Here is a 23,361-nt window from a genome sequence, read left to right on the forward strand (position 1 = left end):
CCATTGCTCTGCTCACTGGTGGTGGGGCCTGCCCACTCTGTCCCATACCGCAGGTGGTCTGCCTGGGTTGTGGGAGCACAAGTTGTCCCACTGAGGCTCAGCAGGCAGCTGTCTCACACACACAACTGGGACAGTTTGGGCGACAACCACACAACACTGCTGCTAGTCCAAACTACTTCCTTCTGTGGGGTCTGGAAAAGTGCAGTGACCAAAAGTGCAGTCACCACTGCATTTCCAAAAGCAGCAGAATCACGGTAGTGACTTAGCAGTAAATTAATAGCTCAATTTTGTCAATTCTGCCATTTGTTTGCTGTACTTATGAGATTAGAATAACCTCCCCCTCCCCCCACCCCACAGGAGGAGTTACCCCTAAATGGTTTTTCATCTTATGAGACAAAGGCCAATGCCTGCTAGTGAGCCAAGGGGGCACTCATGGGGAGACTTGTAGGTTTGGACCCTGACCCTTCTTCAAGGCTTGAGTCAGCCAAGAAGGAAGGGGAGAGTTACAGCACGAGGGTGTGGAATCAGCTGTCTCACGACACTGCTATTTTAAGACACTGCAAGATTTGAAACGAATGACTGGAGATGGAACCAGCACAGGGGGAGGCACCTCTTGTTCTGACCCCTTGTTCCACCATCAGGATGGCTGAGGTGCCTGGGGCTTTTAATGTCTCCTTCCAGAAAAAAATGCGCCCCCTCCCGGTCCACACACACACACACACACACACACACACACTCATTCCTGGCAGTGCCCCATGTAAGCTGCATAGTGTAACATAAAACACCCTGGACACGGCAGCTCCAGGTTTCCACCTGCCCCCGCCCCCTGCAGAGACCCCACTCCACCATCACCACCAAACCAGCACCCTCCTGGGCTCGCAGGGTCACTCTCCCCTCCCCCTCAGGGCAGAGAGTGACACCACTGTGCAGATGCTCAGTTCCCACCCTCACTAGCCTGCTGGCTAACTGATGACCTGGCAGCTTAACTGGCTGACCATGTGCACATGGAGGTATTTTCAGAAGCCACACACTCTCTATATGTGCTTGCCTCAGAGGGAGAGCTGCTTGAGTTGGAGGATTTACGGGGTGGTGCAGGGCCTGCCGGCTCCTCTGGGAAGATGGATGTGTCAGGGCCGGGTGGGAGGATGGGGTGGGGGATCCCTCAGTTCTTACTGTACTTATGAGATTAATACTGTCTAAATCTACTTGGTAAATCCCACCCCAGCCCTGCCCTCCCTGCCCTTGCCCTTCACAGTAGCTTCTCCCCTTTTCTTTCTTCCTTATTTTTTTAAAATATATTTTTATTGATTTCAGAGGGGAAGAGAAAGGGAGAGAGAGATAGAAACATCAATGATGAGAGAGAATCATTGGTCGGCTGCCTCCTGCACACTCCCCTACTGGGGATCGAGACCACAACCTGGGCATGTGCCCTTGACCAGAATTGAACCTGGGATCCTTCATTCTGCAGGCCAATGCTCTATCCACTGAGCCAAACCAGCTAGGACTCTTCCTTCCTTATTGCCCATTCTTCACTTTCCCTCTGCCTCCCTCTCCTGTCTCTTCTCCATTCTTCTCTGGTCCCTGTCACCCAAGTGTGATTCGTAGATCAGCAGCATCCATACCACCCCATCAACCCATAGCTTATCAGAAATGCAGAATCCCAGGCCCCATCCCAGACTCCTGAATCATGTCTACATTTTGACAAAATTCCAGGTGAATTGCATGTACATTAAAGGGTGGGAAGTGCCATTGAATCTCCTTTCACCTTCTTTCCTCTTTTCTTGCCCTTAGCTTTATCTCAGGCTTTCTCCTCACCCCTTCTACCCTCTGTCTTTTTCTCATTCTGTTCTCTTCTGTCCTCTGGTCTTCCTTCCTTTCTTCTTCTCCCTCCCTCCCTTCTTTCTTCTTTGTCCTGTCCTTTCCTTTCTGCTTCCATCCATCCATCCATTCATCCATCCATCCATCCATCATCTATCCATTCATCATCTATCCATCCATCTGTCCATCACTCTCTTATTCTCTTTTCCATATGACTCTGCCCTTCTTTCCTTCTATATCTATTTTTCTCTCTTTGCCTTATTCCTTTCTCCTCTTCTTGCTGAACCTTAAAAAAAATACATAAACGTTTTTTCATTTCCTCCTGCCCAAATGCCATCTGTGATCTTGCCCACCTAGCCTACCTCATTTCTTTTCTCCAAACTGCCCTGACTCTAAGGTGAAACGGTCTTCCCCCAGGAAGGCAGGGGATGTGGGAAGCCCGGGTCCCAACACCCCAGCGCCCCCAGCCAGCGGGCAGCCCCCAGTGGTACCTGCAGAGGATTCTTTGTGCTTATGGCAATGACGTGGTACTTGTAGTAGCACAGCTCACAGCTCCAGCAGCCGCGCTCGCTGATCCACTTGATGAGGCAAGGCTGGTGGGTACACTTGACGGAGCCATCGCAGCGGCACGGGCTCAGCAGCTCCCCCTGCAGGACAAGAGGCACAGGGTGGTAAGGCCCAGAATTAGGCTGGCAGGCAGGTGGGCAGGCGGTAGGCTGGGTAGCCTAGACCACGCCACTGAAACCAAGCCACAGGCTTTGCTGGCAGGCACCAGACCCCAAAGAGGAGACCTGGGCTCCAGCTTCTCCACCATGGAGGCCAGGACACTTCAGTGGAGTTTTAGCCTCTGTGCTGCCTGAGTCCTAGTGTTGCTGTGAAAATGAGTGAGTTGATTTCTATGGAAGCCTTCTGCCATCCAAAAGGGGTCATACACTGTTACCCCTCACGGGAACAGTATATTATTCATCTTTGTGTCCTTAGCACCCAGTACAGTGCCTGAAACAGATACTATCCAGCTTTGGCAGGGGCATGCATGCACACATGTCTGTTTGATGGACAAGAGGCTTTGTTCTTCTAGGACATTGGTTCTCAACCTTCCTAATGCCGCGACCCTTTAATACAGTTCCTCATGTTGTGGTGACCCCCAACCATAACATTATTTTCATTGCTACTTCATAACTGTAATTTTGCTACTGTTATGAATCATAATGTAAATATCTGATATGCAGGATGTATTTTCATTGTTACAATTTGAACATAATTAAAGCATAGTGATTAATCACAAAAACAATATATAATTATATATATGTTTTCCAATGGTCTTTGGCGACCCCTGTGAAAGGGTCGTTTGACCCCAAAGGGGCCGCGACCCACAGGTTGGCGACCCACAGGTTGAGAACCGCTGCTCTAGGACCTGGCCAGCTCTGGCTCTGGGTGGGCAGCAGGGGCACCTGGAAGAGGGGTAGAAATCCTTGGTATGGAGTAGCTGCTGTGTGTCTCTGGGAAGGAGATAGGAGGGAGTGGGGAGAGGTGCTGGGTGAGAGACAAAAGCCCTCATTATTCATGGCAGCATTTCCTAGGCTCATTTATTCTAACAAGACGAACTGGGTTTGATTAATCGGTTGTTAAGCAGCCATGTCAAATTGCCGATCAGGTAAGAGACATTACTCCCGGCCCCCGAAAATGGTGCCAGGCGACAGTGAAGGCTGCACCCCTTGCTCCTCAAGCTGCAGCCACGAGACAGGAGAGCTGGGCCACCCCTGAGAACAAGGCCTGGGCCCTCTGTTGTGGCTCTGGATGTGGGACCCTCAGGGCTCACTGGAGTCACCCCCCTCAACCCAGCTTCAGCATACTTATGTGAGGGGGGTGGGCATGACCTGGTCCCAGTGCCAGCGGTGGGGCCAAGCGGTCAATGGTGTGCTGCTTCCCTGAAGCTCCCGGTCCCCCACTCTCCCTTAGGACTGTGCAACCCAAAAGGCAGAATAGGTACTTTTTGGGCACCACAAACAGTGGAAAGCAAGGACACCAAAACTGTTAGAAAAGGTTAACTTTGATGGAGGAAGCAATCCAGAATTTTACCAAATAAATAAATAAATCTTCAAAGAAGCTATTTTAACCTTGGCACTTCCGCAAGTTTTATTTAGTATATTTTTATGTATATTGGGAGTAAAGCCATATTCTTTTTGTGTTTAGGGCTCTAAGAGGCCTTAACCTGGACACTTCACCATCTCTGACTGGTCATGCCTGTGTTTCTCAAGAACAGAAGTGGAAATGAGCCAGCAGCCAGACGGATTCAGGTTAGACTTGATGTTCTTTTCAGGAAACTCTGTTAGAGGTTAAATGGTGGAACATGAAAACTGAGGTGGTGAGCCCAGCCAACGTGGCTCAGTGGTTGAGTGTCGACCTATGAACTAGGAGATCGTGGTTGTATTCCCAGTCAGGGCACATGCCTGGGTTGCGGGCTCAATCCCCAGTGTGGGGTGTGCAGGGGGCAATCGATCAGGGATTCTCTCTCATCATTGCTGTTTCTATCTCTTTCTTCTTCTCCCTTCCTCTTTGAAATAAATAAAAATATTAAAAAAGAAAGAAAGAAAGAAACTGAGGTGGTGAACATCTCTCTATGTAAAGGGACCTCTATTGAAGAGAAAGGGAAATGACCAACCCAAGGTTACCTAGCCAGCCGTGGCATGGCTAGGATGTGAAGCTGGGTCTCTCTGACATCATCAGACTCTGAGTTTCCCACCACACTCCTCTGCTCCTTCCCCTCCTGCATCCCGGGCCCTGCTGTCCCTCCCACGCCTGTACCCTTCGGTCTCTTCTCTGGTTTCTCCTTTCCAGACCCAACCTCTTCCTGGCCCAACTGGGGTCCCACCACCAGCATACAGACTTGCTTCCTCTCCCGCATCATCACCCACAGTTTGGCACTTAATCATTCTCTAATTGTTTCCTCTGGGATTGGGGCTGCTCCTGCGAACCCCGTGGAACTGGACACACTGACTGGATGGGCACCAGGCTGTGAGAGAGGACCAGCCCCTGAGGCTCCAGCCTTTGGGCTGGGGGATTATTATGATCTTGTCCTCTGAGCTCAGCAAACTCCACAGATCAAAGGGGCTTAGTAAATGGGAAGGCACCACACACTTCCCTGATGATCTGCTTGGCGCTCTGGGGCCCAGGGACTGTCCTGGGAATAACTAGGGTGAGAAAAATCAGTTCTTCTCTAACCCCCAGGCCCTACTGGACACAGTGCAGGATGAGGGGATTGCATAGTGTTGGGAGATAGACTTCTTAGGTTTGAAGGCCTCTTTGCCACTTACTGGCTATGCAAACTTGGGCAAGTTTCTTAACCTCTGAGGCAGCATTTCCTCATCTTCCCATTGTGGGCAGCTCTTGCCTTCTCAAGGGTGGCTGTAAGGATTGAGTGAGATCAAGCACATAAAATGCTGGGCACAGTTCCTGGTACAAGTAAGATCTCTTGTGCAAATATGGCAATTCTACCTCGCATTTCCCTAAGGACTTTAATTTCATAGTTCGTTGTGGTTTTTGTTTGTTTGTTTGTTTGTTTGTTTGTTTGTTTTACTACAGTTCCACGTGATTCTCCTACTATCAAATAGGTAAGGAAGGGAGTCATTTTTAAGTAAAGGTCAACTGAGCCCCAGAGAGAAGCTGAGATTAAGGAACTAAGAGTCTGCCCCTCTGAGGTGGGTAGGGGGTCAGAACATGGATCTCCTAACTTGTGGCCAGGACTGTCCTCTGTGTTATCAAGAGGTCACTGAGAGTGTTTTGGGGCACCCATCCCTGGGGATGCTGAAGAGAACAGCATGAGCCCTTGGATGGGTTAAGTGGGGCCATGCTAGAGGCGGGAAGCAGGACAAGGTGATCCACTGCCCTTAGCCATGGCTGAGCTGGAGGGTAGGGAGAGAACAGGATGGATTATCCTTGCTGCCAATGACACAGCAAGCGGCAGGCACAAGGCCCCAATCAGTTCTCCGTTCACAGGTTTCTTTCTGTTTATTTTGGGCTTGCCTCATTTTTCCCCTTCTCAATCTGAAAGGACTTGCTTCTGGAGTCCTTAGGTTATCTGGTTGCCATGGGAGTGGCAGGTAAGCCATAGACTTCCCCTTCTACCCACACAGGCACCAGGCATCCCCGCCACTGAGCAGAAAGAAAGAAATCTTGTCTAGTGAAGCAAAGGCAGCCCTAGCCCGGCTGCAGTGTGCAGCTCTGGGAGGTCAAAACATAGGAGATGATTGCCCCTGCTGGTGTGGCTCAGTTGGCTGGGCATTATCCTGTGCACCAAAAGGTTGCCTGTTTGATTCCCGGTCAGGGCACATGCTCAGGTTGCCAGCTTGATCCCCAGTAGGTAGCATGCAGGAGGCAGCTGATCATATTTCTCTCTCACATTGATGTTTTTTTCTCTCTCTCCCTTCCTTTCTTTCGCTAATAATCTATAAAAAAAAAATTAAAAACACACACACACACACAAAGGAGATGATAGAAACGCCTGCCTTTGGGTGTAGTTTAGAGTTCTCTTCCTTTGCTCAGATTAGTGTGATGGATGAGAGCTTGGGCTCTAATCCCAGGTAGACTTGGATGTATCCAGGCCCATACAATCTGTGTGACCCTGAGAAAGTTGCTTAACCTTTCTGGGCTTCATTCAGTTATTCTTTTAATCATTAAATATTGAGCTGGTATGTTCTAAGTTCTGTTCTAGGTGTCAGGGATACAGCACTGAATGGAATTGTCTGTCTGAGAGAGTCAGACAATAAAAAAGATAAATAAATTGTAAATACTGAAGATGCTCTCATGTACTATGGAGGAAAATTAGCAGGGACACTGGAAATGGAATACTAGGGAGGTGGTGGGTTGAAGTTCTAAATATGGTGGCTCTGGAAAGCTTCATCAAATGGAGGCATCTGAGTGAAGACCTGAGGAAGGTAAGGAAGCAAGCCATGCAGGTATCTGAGGACTGAGCACTCGAGGCCAAGGGCACATCCAGTGCAAAGGCCCTGAGGCAGAAGCATGTTTGGTATGTCCTAGAGGAGCCAAAGTGGCTGTTGTATCTGTGGTAGAGTGAATGAGGGGGAGAGGAGTAGGAGGTAATGGGGATCAAAAGTGAATGAGATGGGAAATTATGAGAGCATTTTCAGCAGAGGACGTGACTTGATCTGACTGTGCTTGATAGGATCACTCTGGCTGATGTGCTGAAAATAGACTCGAAGGAAGAAAGGGCAGATCAGGGGACAGAAGGCTGTTGTAGTAGTCAGGCGAGCAAGGGGTGGTGTTTTGGACCAGCATGGGAGCAGTAGCAGATCTGAGAAATGGTCAGTTTCTGAATACATCTCTAAGATACAGATATTGGGATTTGCTGATGATTGGGTATGGTGAATGAGAGGAGAAAAGTCAAAAATGGTGCTGATTTTTAGCTGAGCCACAAGGAGAGAGTTGCCTTCCATTGAGATGGGAAAGACTGATGGAAGGGCAGGTTTTGGAGAGTAGATTGGGAGTTCACCTGTGGACATGCCAACTTTGAGATGCTTATTAAATGTCTAAGTGGAGCCATTAAATAGGGATTGCAATATACATTAGTCTGGAGTTTAGGGGAGAGGTCTAGACCAGTGGTCGGCAAACTGTGGCTCACGAGCCACATGCGGCTCCTTAGCCCCTTGAGTGTGGCTCTTCCACAAAATACCGACTTCTGCGCATGGGCCACGAAGTTTCAATCGCACTGTACATGCGCGCCCGCATGTGGTATTTTGTGGAAGAGCCACACTCAAGGGGCCAAAGAGCCGCATGTGGCTCGAGAGGCGCAGTTTGCCAACCACTGGGCTAGACTAAGATACAAATTTGAGAGGCATTGGCATTCAGGTGGTGTTTAAAGCCATGAGCTTGGGTGAAATCACCAAAGGAGTGTAGGTGGGAAAGAAGACCGGTACTAGGACTATTCCCTGGAGGATGCCAAGATGTCAGAGCTTGAGAGATGGGACGGAACCAGTACAGAAGACTGAGAGGGAAGGCCAATGAGGTGAGAAGAGAACATGATGTTCCAAAAGCCAAAGAGGAAGTGTTTCAGAAAAAAGGGAATGCTCCAGTGTCAAATGGAGCCGGTGATGGGTCAAGTTGGATGAGAACTGAGAATTAACCATAAAGTTGGCAAGTTTTCTTTGATTTCTTCCATTTTCTGGGGGAAATATGAAGCACCGTCATGAGCTGGAAGTGCAGGTGGGGGAGGAGTCACTGGATATCTGAGAGTTGGAATGAATAGTCATCCAGGGGAGTTTGAGTGATTAGAGTAGAGAAATCAAGAATGATTGCTGGAGCGCTGAGGGTCCTTTCTATTAACATGAAGTGGCTCATCTGTGAAATTGGAGAATATATTTAAGTAAGAGAATATATTTAGCACCATGCCTAACACATAGTAAGCTCTCAGTAAATTCTGGTTAATATGTAAGGGGTTATAGTATGGGATATAGCAGATCTTCCTGTCTCTAGGCCCATCTTCTCACCTACTTCAAACATCGATCAATATCCTTCTTTCCCTCCTTCCTCCTTTCTATAACATTATTATCAATAATCCTAATGTTATAAACATTTCACAGCTTTAACAATTACTGACATGGACATTCTACCATCTAATAATTAAATAAGGCTAATAATTAATTCTCCAATTTTATATATACAGATAACCACTCAGAGGGGTTCTTGCACAAGAGAAAGGCAGAGAAAGGCTCTGAAACTAGTTCTGTCCACCAGGTTGCTTATATCCACAGTGTCTGAAACCCAGCAGCCTTGTCATCAGATCCTTATCTATTCCAGCTCTAATAAAAAAGATGGCCTTGCTGGTTCTTCTATTAACATATAAACACAAAGGCAGAAATCCTTTGCTCTTTCCCCTCTCCTCTGAACCCAATTCCAAGCAATGTTTATTGGGTACTAATCGATGTGGTGGTAGAGAAAGTGATGGGGTTTAACTTACCCCTCACTTCCTCCTCACACCCCCACCCTTGATGGGGAAGAGACATTTGTTATGTAAAAATTAAGAGATAGAGACTTCTGTAAGCATAGTAATACATTCAAGTTATCTCTTAGTTGGATCTCATAGTCTAGATCAGTGGTTCTCAACCTGTGGGTCGAGACCCCTTTGGAGGTCGAATGACCCTTCACAAGGGTCGCCTAAGACCATCGGAAAACACATATGTAATTGCATATTGTTTTTGTGATTAATCACTATGTTTTAATTATGTTCAATTTGTAACAATGAAATTGGAGGTCACCACAACATGAGGAACTGTATTAAAGGGTCACAGCATTAGGAAGGTTGAGAACCACTGGTCTAGATTAATAAGGAAGGTTAATGTTGGCTGTAGATGCTCAGAGGACCTTAAAATCAGATTGTCCTATCCAGGGTGGACCCAGAACCTGTGTGTATTGGGGTGGGAAGAATAGAAAAAGTTCACTGGGATTGTAGAGAAGAATAAGGAGGGATGCCAAAGAAAGTAGGGACTCCCCAATGTCCATCCTACGTGGTCTCTGGGCTTAGAGGATGGATAGTTGACTTGCTAGGGAAAGGAAAGAACTCTGTGTGTCACTCCTTGGACTTCACATATTTGAGAGACCAGTTAACAGTAAGGACTATCAATAACCCTTCTTTCCAACATTGAGGACACAACCAAACTGGTCCATGATATTGACCAACTATTTGTGTCGCTGTAATCTAGTTTGATGGGGGAGGATTGGGGAGGGAGAGAACAGAAAGGGAGCAGAGAAAGGGCAGTAGGTTGAGGGAAACCTAGAAGGTTCCAAGTGTCTTTTTCCTGCAGGATACCAGATAATGATTTCTTAAGTCCACAGACCTGTAAGAGGCCAGTGTAGACTGGTATCAGGATCAAGAAAAATGACCTATCATGAAGTCCTACTTACCAGCAAAGGTTGTGATACAAAGATGAATAGGAAAGAGTGTGACTCCTGCCTCCCCGAAGGATGATAAAGCAAGTTTCCCCCTTACCTATGGGAGGTAGGCTGATCTGCAAGATGACCTTCAAAGATCCTGTAGCCCTAGGATCCATTATTATACAAGATAGGCCATTCTTGTTCTCTGCATCCTGTATCAGGTAGTGTACGGGCAGCACTTTGCTCTCTGCCTGAAGCCCTTTCAGGCCAACCTTTTAGCTCTGCTACTCACCCACAGCATTTACCATGCTCCCTTAGCAGCCAGGCCATGCCCGAGCTTCTCTCTCCATGGCACCAAGGCCAAACCTTGGCTTCAGGAGACCAGCAGTGCATCAATTGGCAGAAGGAAATAAGAAATGTTGCAAGATAATTTGATTTAAAAGGAAAGAACTCTATTACTAAGTAGAAAAAAGAAAGATTTAAGGCCTTAATGAGATGTAGTAATCTATGCTAAATCCAATTAACCACATAATTATTTTTAGTTTTACTCTCATACCAGCAGCTTACTTCACACACACACACACACACACACACACACACATCAATAATTGGCCTCCATCTTCATGGAAAATTTTTCAGCCTCCCTGCTCATCAGATAAGAAAAAAAAAAAGATACAAGAAAAAACACACATGGAGATCCAAACCAACCCCTCCAAACCATGTTTTCTCATTTTCATGACAATTATTTTTTTTAGCAGTGCTTTCTCCCTATAATGTAACTGGTATAAGACAAATGTACCTATTCCCTCTAACTACCTCCAAATGTATTCAACTGGTGCTAGAAAGAACTTCACCTCACAATAATTGAATTTAAATAGCATTCAATTCCATAAAGTCAGACATGATCTGCATAATAAACAAACCAACCTATCCAAGAGCTGGCGGAAAGCAAGGTCCTATTTTCTGTATAGATTCATAATCGTATCTGTATTACTGATGGCCTAAATGTGCAATACATAGTCCATTTGTCTGTCTCTATTACGCATCATTACCATCACCATCGTTACCAAAAGGCTCAAATTAAAGGCTGATCTGCCCTCAGACCTGTGGCTGAATCAATCAAAAAACATAATTTTGATAAACCTTGACTGGCCAGAATTGGGCTATTTGTATACACCAGCCGGCTGGGCTTGCTTCCAAAGTTCCAGGCCACCAGGCTGAAATTTCAGAGATCCAGGTCACTGTGTCCGCTTTCTTTCCCACAAGTCAGGCCAAGCCAAGGGCCCAAGTCAGTGGCAAGTGAAGGGGCAAATACTCAGTTGCCCCCTGGGGTCGGCCCTCCACTGTCCCTATGCACTGGCAGAGCGATGCCCAGCTCCAGTTGTGCAAAATCTTCATGTTATTCAAAGGGGCTCTGGTGAAATCCTACAAAAATTAGTTTTCAGTCACTGTAATTAATATATCATTCAGTGTGTTTGGGGGATACAGCAGATGTTACAAGTGTAAACGAGCTGTGATGACATGTTACACTTCACGAACATTCCAAATCACAGCCCTAGACACTTGGAATCTCATGTATGGCTGACTTACAGAGTGAAAAGCAGGATCTCTCCTCGGTGTCAGTTCCAGCTCTGCCACCCTCTGGCTGGTGACCTTGGGTTTAAGCTATCTATGCCCCGATTCCTTGTGTCTCAGAACTTACATCAGAATCCTGGGAAACTTGTAAATAATTCATTTTCTCAGGCTCTACTCCAGGGATTCTGATTCCATGTAGACCAGTGGTTCTCAACCTGTGGGCCGCAACCCCTTTGGGGGTCGAACGACCCTTTCACAGGGGTCGTCTAAGACCATCGGAAAACACATTATAATTACATATTGTTTTTGTGATTCATCACTATGCTTTAATTATGTTCAAATTGTAACAATGAAAATACATCCTGCATATCAGATATTTACATTATGATTCATAACAGTAGCAAAATTACAGTTATGAAGTAGCACCAAAAATAATGTTATGGTTGGGGGTCACCACAACATGAGGAACTGTATTAAAGGGTCGCGGCATTAGGAAGGTTGAGAACCACTGATGTAGACTCATGCTTCCTCTCTGAAAGCAAGGTTAGCTAAGACTCATTTTGTGAAGCTCTGGACCAGATACTCCCTAGCAACCTGCTGTCTCTGACATCACTTTAAGACTCTCGTGTATACAAAGATAAAAATAAATGCCAGTAGCTAGAACTTATTGAGCATGTACTATGTGCCAAGCCCGTATGCCAGCTTTGACTGCTGGATCCAAATGCTAGTTCTTCTACTTACTCGATGAGGGACAGTGTGTAAATTACTTACCCACTCAATATCTGTGACCAGGGGTCTCTGCAGCAAGCTGCCTGGGCGCCTGGATATTGAGTACAAGTGACAACAGTGCGTTGGATTCCAGGAGCCTCCAGGTACTGCTCTCTGCCCTGTAATTTCAGGGGGAGAAAAGAACTACCATCCACCTGGCTGCCGCCCTGTCTCTTAGGAACCACCTCCCCAAGCCTTCTTCCTCCTCATGGATGTGTTTCTATCTCTGGTGATGGGGTAGATGAAAAAATATTAAGCTTTGAGTGTTGACTGCCATCACATCTCTTTCCCCTGCCCCCTTTCATGTAAGGCTGTGAACGTGGGTGTTTATGGTTCCAGGTGAGGGCTTTGTGATGCCCTTGGAAGTGCAGGAATGGAGGGACATAATAACAGAGCAGGGAGACTAGAATGATTTTTGTTATGAAGAGCTTGTAAGGAAAGGGAAGTAAAAGAGGAAAAAAGTCTTTGTCCTATAATTTCCTTTGCCTGCTTTGTAAAGAGAATGCAGTAAACACCAAAATGGTTTTCAATTCTTTCTCTGTATGGAACTTGCATTTCTTCTTTATGACGAACTTTATTCCGATTATATTCCATTTAGACTGAAAAACCTGAAGCCCAGAGAGGGCAGTGGCCTTTCCTAGGTGGTCAGCGCTGAAATAGGAGAAATGACAGCCCCCTCTGGGTTCAGAGCCTCAAAGAGTCCACCCCACATGCCTGCGGGATGGATGCCTCTCAGGGAGCCAGAGTTGGAGCTGGCTGGCGCCTCAGCCAGTTCTTTTCACACCTCTCGGGAAGTGTGCTGCTCCCGAAGGCTGGGCTCCAGCTCCCTGTCAGGAGAAGCATGCGAGTAGAATCTGAATTGCTCTGGCGCGTGAGGAGACTCCCGTCTGCTGACTCTAAGCCTCTGCTAAGCTCTCCAAGCGGTTGTAGCTTCTGTCATCTTGGCAATTTTACTTTTTCTTTGAAACAGTTCTATATTCCTCACTTCTGGTGCTGGGAACGAGGGTCTTCAAAGGCCCTCCTTGCTATCCTCAGCCTCTGGGCAGATGGGGTGCTTCTGTACAGGGATGATGTGAGGGAAGGGGACCCCAGGGCCTCCCGTGCTTACCAGTGCCTTCCAGTTCTCCTTCTCAGATCCGTATATGAAAACCAGTGTGGGATAAGGCTAAGCTCATAGAATAGCCCAAGCCTCTGGACTTAATGATTGGGGACAGGGGAGTATTTATGGACCAGCAGTGTTTTTCTCCAAAAGATTGAGACTGTTTAGGAGCCATTCAGCGGCCTCAGGTGAGCGCTCAGCCCTGGTGTTGAGAACTCATGGTGGCGCCTGCCTGGGAGCACGCTCTCTTAGACATGTGCAGAGTCTCAGCTTTTGCCATGGTGTTTTGGTCTGCATTTCCCATAATTAATGGCTGGTATGTAAAATATGACTTCCTTTTATTTGCCTTTAACCTCTTTTACATGGCAACGTAGTTAACTAAGCAATCAAGATGCTTTTCAATTGCTTCCTAGGACTTGGCAACCCAAGACCATGTTCCCTCTCCACTCGCACTTCATGATTGTTTAAAAATTTATTCATCTTCCCCTCAGCAGTTATCTATCCACACTGAGAGCCCTATTTTTAGATTCCATTCTCATGTCATGCATCATTTCAATCATTTATTTCTAGACCTTCACCAATCTCTTAGGTTTTTAAGGCAAGTTTTCCTGTTATGTCCAAGATAGCCAAGAATCCACACGTCCAGAGGCTGGGGAAGAAAAGGCCATATCTTAAAAATACATAGATATTTATTATAAATCAAAAATTTCCTCATAACTGTAGCTCCCAACACACACATCATTTCCCTCAATCAGAAACATACAAACTATTTTTTAAAATAGATTTTTATTGATTTTTTACAGAGAGGAAGGGAGAGGGATAGAGAGTTAGAAACATCGATGAGAGAGAAACATCGATCAGCTGCCTCCTGCACGCCCCGCACTGGGGATCGAGCCTGCAACCAAGGTACATGCCCTTGACCGGAGTCGAACCCGGGACCTTTCAGTCGGTTGCTCAACGTTCTATCCACTGAACCAAACTGGTCAGGGCACAACCTATTTTTAACTTGCATGTTTCCATTCACACTATGTCATGAAAAATTTCTCATGGTGATCCATGATTTCGTAGATCATATCCAAAATTATATCCTTAAAAGACAGTCCAAGAATGGAGTTACTAATTCAAAGGGCATGGACATTTTTAAGGCTGTTGATACATGTTGCTGAATTGATCTTCAGAAGGATGACACCAGTTTCCATCCAGATCATTATAGTAAGTCAGCATCTGCTGCTGCTACCCCACATTCAAGGTCTTGTCCTTTCTTCATATTCTCAAGGGCAACTGTCAGTCATACTACAGCTGGGACCCTGAGAAGGGAGGCTCAGCAAATGCAGGCAGTCTGTTCCTTTCTGCCTTTCTTTCCACTGTAGGGAAGGAGCAGGAGGTGGCTGTAGGATTGGGGCAGAGTTAAGTCGGGAATTTGCAGCAATGCAACCCAGGCATTCTTGGGAGAGAGTTTCAGCTGTGAAGGAGAATCAGGAGGCACCTAGCCAGCCAGCTGGAGGCTGCAGAATCTCAGTCTGGGTGCTATGGGGGCTTTTTCTTCTCCAGGGAACTGATGAATGATAGGGATGACTCAGAACATTCTCTTCAGTGTAGCCCAGTCTCTGAGATGGCCAACTACGTGGCTAAGACACCCAGGGCGAAGCGACCCACATTAAACACCCTGCACCTGGGTAATTGCCCACAACTGCCCTTTCGGAGACCTGAATATTGGAATACCACACTCCTCCCAGTGATACCCTTGTGTGACTAGGCAGCTTTGTTTTGGAAACATATCATAATCTAACCTGTGTTTTCCTGCTACATTTTCAACCTTTATCTTTTCATGACAAATGGACAATGCACACAGGCTTGAAGATCAAACAACTTTTGTCTCTGCCATTTACTAGTATCAGTTAGTTCTAGCTGCTAACTAACCTGCTTAAAATAACAACCATTTATTCTGTTTCACAAGTTTACAAGTTGGCTGAATGGTTCTGCTGATCAGGGTTAGCTGGTCCCCGCTGGGTTCGCTCAGGCATCTGAGTTGGCTAGAGGCTGGCTGATCTAGGATGGGATGGTTGGTCCACTTCTGCTCACACCTCTCCTATCAGCCAGTAGGACTGCCCAGCCCAGTTCACATCATGGTGGGAGTGTTCCCACCAGCAAGAGAGGGCACACCCTGATCCCAAGCACTTTTCAAGTTTCTATTTACATGGTTTGCTACTCTCCCATTGGTGAAAGCAATTCACGCAGACTACTCAGTCAGTGTGAGCGGGCATTACCAAGAGGAAATGCCTATGGGGAAGCCTAAAGATCTAGGGCCATTAGAACAATCAATCTTTCACATTGGCTCTGTGACCTTAGACACTTTCCTTAACCTTTCTGAGCCTTAGTTCCATCCTCTGTAAAAATATAGAGTTCTTGTAGAATTCCTCGCTATAATATATGCAAAATGTCTGGCGCATAGAAAACATTCCATATGTGCTCATTTCCTTCTCTTCTCTTTTCCATCATTTGGGATTTTTTCTTTTTTCTTAAATGTGTTATTCCTGTACGTTATCTTCTACATTCAAAGCTTCAACATAATAACACTAAACATTATGCCTGTGGGTTTGGTTGAATCCCCAACTCCTAGCCTATGCCTAACAGAGCAAGTCCTTGATTCATTCTAATAATCTGGAATTTGAATACTAAGGCAATCTAGGAGTTTCTCCTCCCTTTATTCCTGGGACTGTCCAGTTGAGAGATGATCTCCTGTCTCTCTGACCCAGCTCCACTACCAAGAGGAAATAGAAAGGGTTAAAACGTCTGCATTAACCGATGACTTAACAGAGGCAACAGGATGAGGAACCTCCACTTCCTAATTTAAAGGTGGCCTTGGGGGTAGAGTAAGTATCCTGGCCTCTCCTTAGCTAATCAGGCTCCAGAAGAGACATTAATTGCAACCAGTTCATCCTGCTGGTGAGACCCAGGGCTGCCAGCTTCCTTGCTGGGAATGGAATAGAATTTTAATTGGCAGTGAAAGCATCGTGGCAGGAGGTTCACAAAAGAGTTGGTCCTCTCCCCTGGAGCAGGTGAGAGAAGCTTCAAGGGAAAGGCCCTGAGGAGGCACAGGGCAGTAAGGACCCTCCATCCCAGGTGCAGACCCGTAGTTCCAGGTCCAGGCTGGACTCCAGCCAACATCAAGACCCCCTTGCATAGTGCACTTGGTGTGGTCAGCCCAGGAGCGCTGAGTATGGGACCCTTTTCTCAGTGCTTCCTCTGACTTTCATGAGAAAGCACTGTATCGTTTCTGTAACTTGTACAGCCAAGACAATCAGCATCCCTTTCCTCAGAGGTCTTCAACTATAAGTTTACCCTCCAGCGTGTTTATATGCATGTGTGTGTGTGTGTGTACATGTGTGTGTCCATTTGTCCATTTGTGCGGTTTGAAGCAATGGCACAGCATTTCTGTTCTGCTGTTTCCGAGCAATGTTAATATCTTTCCAATCAAATAAATTAATGTGATAATGTTTGGGGAAAATATGTACTTGAGGCAACGTGTATGCTTTCTGCCATGGCAATTCCTAGAACATGCATATAATATGTGATCACATGTGTAGGTCCATGGATGCGACTAAGAAAAATAAGACAATGTAAGCTTGTTAGCATAAACACATAATGATGCATGTTTGTGAAGACTGTTGGGTAAGTTGTTTAGCCTCCTTGAACTGTAGTTTCGTCATGATTAAAATGAAGGCAGTAGTAATAGGGCTGTTGGAAAACATAATGAGATATAGACAGCTTAGGATAATGAAGACACTCAATACATGTGCTTTTATGAGTATGTCTAGTGAAGGGGGGGTGAAGGGAATCACTGACCATGGTGCCCTGTCAGCTTAGTGGTATAGTAAACCTGTTGGCAGAAAACAGAGCAAAGAAACAAAACAAAAGTACAAGCAAAATTAATGTTTTCAGAACACTATTTTGTGGATTTATAACTTGATAAATATTCAGAATTTTCAATAATTTAAAACTTCATTAATACTTTATAACTTTATTAATACTTTAAAACTTAAAGTGATCAATTATCACTTATAACTGCCAAACAGTTTTGTTTTTATTGTATATTTTTATGTTTACTACCTTTATGTTAATTTTTTATGGAAAGCTTATCACAAATTTAGTTAGGGGAAGGGAGAGGCATTGAAGAAGACTGTTTAAAATAGAATTTTATAATTTATAAAGATATGAAGACTAGCTTCTAAAACCAAAACAACTCAATTCCACTCCTACGTTCACCACACCTTCCCCATTCTTCCTATCTTCTTCTCACTGGGGAATAAGACTTCTTTCTGGTATAAGCTCAGAATATAGGAATGAAAATAGTCAGAATAAAAGGAGTGGCCAGTAGAGATTGTGTTGATCTCATCATTTGGAGCCCAAGGGCATTTTGATCCCGTGTTTATAATTGCAAAGTTTTAATGGGCATTATATATGCTTTGATAAACTCTCCTTGAGGATGCGTTTTCCACAGATAATTCCATTAAGCCAATTTAATTTTTGATCAATCTTTTTTAATATAGAGCAATTAAACACCATTTTTTATATTTCTCATCTAATGTTATTGAAACTTTTCATTGGGCCAAATCATTCTATAAGTGAAATATGTGTATAAGTAAAATGTGCATTAAAATTCACTAATTACAGCTTCTGTCATTGAAAGGTTTATTTTGTGGCCTTTATAATCCTTCCAAACTTAATTTTTGGGGGATCAAAGTGTGCAGATCTGAATTTTTCCAAGAAGCTGTGAGTCTTCTGTTAGATTTTAATAAATAATACATTTTACTGGGGGCAGTTTTAGCCACTATCCATTTTCTGGTATTGAATGTTTTTAAACATCTTCAGAGTCAAGATGTGCTGGCCCATAAGAGCAAGGGTAGTTTATTAACTGCCCAGTACATGTGGGTGTTAAATAAACATGACCTCATTTAAGCCCTCAACAGTGCTGAGAGGTGAGTATCATTATCCTTATTTTATAGATAAGTGAATTGAGTGTTGAAACCTTTATTTTTTTGTACTGTATCACAGTGTCTTTCTCTTCATTCATAATTATAGTGTCCACTGGCTGTACACACTACTCATAACACCTCACCTTGCTCTTAACAATTTCCAGTTCTCTCTCTCTCTCTCTCTCACACACACACACACACACACACACACACACACACACACACACACACATAGCCTCTTCGTGCTTCTGATAAAGCTGTCTGAATGTGGGCCTCTCTCCAGAGCATTCCACTTTCTCCTCTCTCTCCTGTGAGCCCCAGAGCCATCTCAGTGGACCACCTGGGAGGAGATCTTAGTGGCAGCACCTTGGATGGGGCCTCCTTAGGTTCACATCCATGTGTGCCTCCCAAGTTCCAGTGGAAACCTGAATGAAGTAACTGTGGGGTGTGTGTGTGTGTGTGTGTGTGTGTGTGTGCGTGTGTGTGTTTGCACCTGGGTGAGTGAGCAAATGGATCTCACCTCTCGCAGGGGAGCAGGCTGCTGCCTGGGAGGCCAGGCCTCAGCCTAGCCACTCACCGTGATTCACAGGGGAATACATCAACGTGTTGTTTTATTTAGTCAGGTAAAGTACATCGATTCAGTGGAATGCATCCAGACAGTTTCCTTTTTTACAACAAATTACAGGGGGATGGGAAGGAAAGGAAATGGAGAAAGAGAGAGGGAGAGGGGCTTCTATTTTTAAACCCTTGCCAAACATTAGTTCTGTGGGAGTTTCTATGAGAAAGGAAGAAGGGAGGAGAAGATAGGACTGAGTTAGGTGGCCAATGGAGGTGCAGGCCTAGGATAGTGATTTTCAAATATATTTTTTAAAGTAGCTGGAACCTTTCTTCAAATGTATCCTATGAAGAATGCCAATATTTAAAACAAAAGGGTTGCTGGGTTTGGTGACAGAAAGCTGGCGATCCCAGAGCCCACCCACTTGGCCTTTCCCTGTGCACACAGTGGCCATTGAGAGCTCTACTAAAAACAGGCTTGAGCCACAAATCAAACACAGTGTAGGAAGAGGATCACATCTCCCTGTACTCATTCATTCATTCATTCATTCATGAGCTTGTTGATAATACTATGTGCCAAGTGCCATGAAGGTGCTGGGGGATGTTGTGGCAGGTAAAACAGACCCTGGTCCCTGCATATCATCCAATAGGGTAGAAAAACATTCATGAAATAATCATGCAAACAAATGTAAAACTGCAGCTTTGACAGTTGCTGTGAAAACGGGGATACAGTGACCCGACAGGAGGCCACCCTCTGGGAGCCATCTGTGGGCTAAGGGCTGAAAGACAGGCACTAACTAGATGGAGAGCAGAGAAAGGACCTTTGGGGTCCTGTGGCAAGAGGGAGTGGCAAGGCTTCTTATTGATTCCCACCTAGCAACCCATTCAGTACTCGGTGGCTTGAAACAACCACCATTTTCACTATCCTCACAATTCTGTGGGTCAGAAACGCACAGTGCTTAGGTGGGCCCTTCTGCTCCATGTGGCATGGACTGGGCCACTCGACAGTGTTTGATAGGCATATTGGCTAGTCTAGAGGGTCCAAATGGCATCCCTCCACATCTGGGGCCTTGGTGAGGATGACTGGAAGCTTATAAACAACAAATTTTGGTTTCTTACAAGGGAAATCCAAGTCAGCTGGGCCATACAAGATCAAGGTGCCCGTGGATACAGTGTCTGGGGAGGGCCTGCTCCCTGGTTCATGGGTGGCCATCTCTTCTGTGTCCTCACGTAGTAGGAGGGACAAGGGAGCTCTCAGGGGTCTCTTTTGTAAGGGCACTGATCCCATTCATGAGAGATCCATTCCATGACCTAATCATGTACCAAAGGCGGGACCTCCTAATACTGTCAAAAGGGGGCTAGAATTTTAACACATGAAAGTGTGGGGAGGGGGAACACACAGTCAGTCTGCAGCAGTAGCCTGTGGTGTTCTGTACAAGTCATGGACCCTCTCAGCTCCTCAGTGTTCTCACATGCAAAGCAAATAGTGCCTTCCTCGCTGGGCCATGGAGAGTTAATGCACAGAAAGCACTTGACACATAGCAGGTCACAAGTAAGCATTGCTAATATTATTAATACTCTGGCTTACACGATATTAGAAGGATGAGATGAGATGACTGGGGCAGTGAGTCAAGGATACCATGTGGCACACACAGTGTTTCCAGAAGTCCTAAGAAAATGGGTCAGTCCATGACCTTTAGGATGAGAGTGTAGTCTTTGAAGTCTAAGGATCTGGTTTGAATTCGACTCTTCCATGGCAGAGTGACCTTGAACAAATGACCTAGGTGGGGGTTTTGTTGTCTTCCTAGTGGAGTTGATTATGAAGAGTGAAAGAGAAGTAGGTGACCTGGCTGGCACAGAGTAGGAACCGGGTTCTGGTCCATTTTCTGTCCTACGACGTGGCCCTGCTCTGATGTAAGCAATGCCCGAGCGTGTTATTACAGGTGGTCCTACCAGTTAAGAGTGAGGTTTGATGGTTTGTAGACAAGGCGGGCTACAGGAACCGTCAGCCTCCAGCTCAAGAGGTGAAACATGCAGGTGCATGTGATATGCTGGAGGCCCCAGCCAGGGCTGCTCTGTCCAAGACACCATTGGTGCTTCATTATGTGACCTGTCAGTCTGTCTCTGAGTACAAGGCGTTTAGGTGGTTTCCAGGAAAGGATGTTTATAAGCAATTAATGATGATTGATAATGAGCTGAGTAAAGCATCATTGGGGTCTATAGATATTACTGCTCCTTGCAGAAATGGGCCAGGAATGAGAAGGAAATAATAAATCATGGGATGCATGGCTCTGTGAGCAGATGTCAATGGGGAAACTGAAGCAGCCCCAGGAGGCCCTGACACCACGGCACCTGGGACCTGTTTTCAGTGTTTCAACCAGCTCCTCAGAGCCTGGGGGCTCTGCAGGGGTGACCCAAGGCCCTTGGCACTCCATCTCCATCCAAACTTCATTCAGGGTAGCTCTATTTTAATCTGCTTTATATATTCAAGTCCCATAAATTTTGTTTGAAAATTAAGTTCTGCTGATTAAAAAAAAAGTTTGAGCCCTAGCCAGTTTTGCTGAGTGGATAGAGTGTCAGCCTAGGTTCGATTCTGGTCAGGGGCACATGCCCTGGTTTCCAGCTCGATCCCCGTTAGGGGGCACACAGGAGGAGCCAAATCGATGATTCTCTCTCATCATTGACATTTCTATCTCTTTCTCCCTCTCCCGTCCTCTCTGAAGTCAATACAAATATAAAAATTCTAAAAAGTTTGAAAACTATTGCATTAGTTAAACTCAGGAATTAAGTTTTTGTTCGATACTAACTTTATTTTAATCCCCACTTTGGGTTTTTCTGTTACACAGGAGGGTAATTTAAAGGTATGCATATGAAGAAAATAATAATGATTCTTCCCTATATTTTCCCATATTCCACTTTGCACTGTGCCATTAATCACACTTTTCATTTGATTCTTACAATTGCCCAGTAAGCTACTCAGAGCAGGGCTTATTCCTCATTTGCAGATGAGGAGTATTGAGTTCAGGGCTCTGCAAGTTCCCCAGGGAGATGAAAACCTGTTTGGGAAGAGGGTCTATCAGACTCTGTATGGTGATATCGGCAATGCTGCTGATTGTAGAGCAAACAACTTTTAGGTGCTTGTGTTTATCAGTACCTGCACTAAGAACTTCAGACAGTAAGTTTCTTGTTTCTCACAGTGACCCAAGAGGTATGTAATCTTGTCAGGAAATTCAGGTTCTGCATTATTGAGTAACTTGCTAAAGGTTACACAGCTGAAAAACCCAGGCCCTGAACTTGAGTCTAATCATGAAGAAGTGATCATACAAATCCCAATTGAGGGACAGTCTACCAAACAACTGAGCTGGACCCTTCACTCTTCAAAAATGTCAATGTCCTGAATGATAGAGGTAGATAGAAAAAATCAGCTGGAAAAACAGCATGGGTACAATAGGGGATATATGAATACATACATACATCTGTATATGTATGGATAAATATGTGTAGATATCTACCTATAGATGTATAGATGATGATAGATAGATAGATAGATGATAGAGTACACAATGTGTCAAGATGATGAAGCTGAGTAAAGAGTATATGGGTGTTTATTGTACTATTCTTTTAACTTTTCTATATGTTGGGATGTTTTTAAAATTAAAACTTGGGGGAAATAGTTTTAAAGGAAAAGTCAGGCATGTGGAGTTCCTGTCCTGGACTCCAAAACTTCCTGTCTATGACAGCCAGGGAAACCAGTTTCCTGAGGTTGGACGATGGGCCCATGTAACCTAGGTAAGCAGACTGGACAGGAGAACCCTACAAGCCTGCCTAAGGTGTGGCTTGTGAGCCAGGACTACACTTTGCTTCCAGAACCCTGTGTTCAACCCTCCGCCTAAGCACTGTGCTTCCCCCCTTTGTCTCTGCGAGTCCCCAGGAAGAGAGCTTACAGGTTGACAGAGGAGTCCAGACTATGATGTCTGCATCCCACCCAGACAGTTATATGTCATTCCAACCTGAGTTAAAAAAAAAAAAAAAAAAGGAAAGCCACTCAACATAGCGAGCTGCTGATCCTCAGGGGCACTGATCCTGGTTTGGTTAGAATTATACAGCCCACTGTGGGCGCCCTGTTCCCAACTTCTACTCCTTTCAAAGAAGCGTGTATAGACAGTCGAAACTACCAGGGTTGTTCACGTTTGCTTCTTGTGAATGGCAGAGACAAAGCATTTGGAGAGGGAAGAGAAGAGTTGTTATGGCCAAAATGAAGCCTCAAGACTGTAGAGTTCCACTGCCTTGCCTTTTGATGCTTCCTCACACTCATCCCCCATAAGCGTGAAAAATAAAGAGTTGATTCTAATGGCAACATATCTTTACAAAGCATCTGGCTCTGCAGATCCCATGGCACTTTACAGATGGTTTCTGGAAAACCTAGTTAATCCTCACAGTGTGTCTGTGAGGGAGTGGTTTTGATATAAATCTACCCTGAAGATGCAGCAGAACAAGACGGGTGGAAATTATAGCAGAAGGAATGCAAGTTAGAGGAGAGGCAGAATTACCAGATGGTGTGGATGTAAAATACATTTCCATGGCAGCTGGTATTTTTTAAATATTTTTTTAATAGGAGAGAACTCCCTATAGTGGACAGAAGACACTTTCTACATCCTGTTCAACCCAGAGTCCTGGAAGTAT

General features: G+C 45.3%; 1 protein-coding gene across 1 annotated transcript in view; it reads right to left on the bottom strand.

The window, feature by feature from the left end:
• The window catches only part of MARCHF4 (membrane associated ring-CH-type finger 4), a 77,000-nt gene that overhangs the window by 18,878 nt on the left and 34,761 nt on the right, over nt 1-23,361 (bottom strand). The window contains exon 3 of the mRNA XM_070423306.1: nt 2,310-2,465. Within this exon, the coding sequence (XP_070279407.1) occupies nt 2,310-2,465 (156 nt within the window). The remainder of the gene's footprint in view (nt 1-2,309; nt 2,466-23,361) is intronic.

The sequence above is a fragment of the Myotis yumanensis genome, unplaced genomic scaffold (assembly GCF_028538775.1).
Source record: "Myotis yumanensis isolate MYYU_CA2020_CCGP unplaced genomic scaffold, mMyoYum1.0.hap1 SCAF_8, whole genome shotgun sequence".
NCBI lineage: Eukaryota > Metazoa > Chordata > Mammalia > Chiroptera > Vespertilionidae > Myotis > Myotis yumanensis.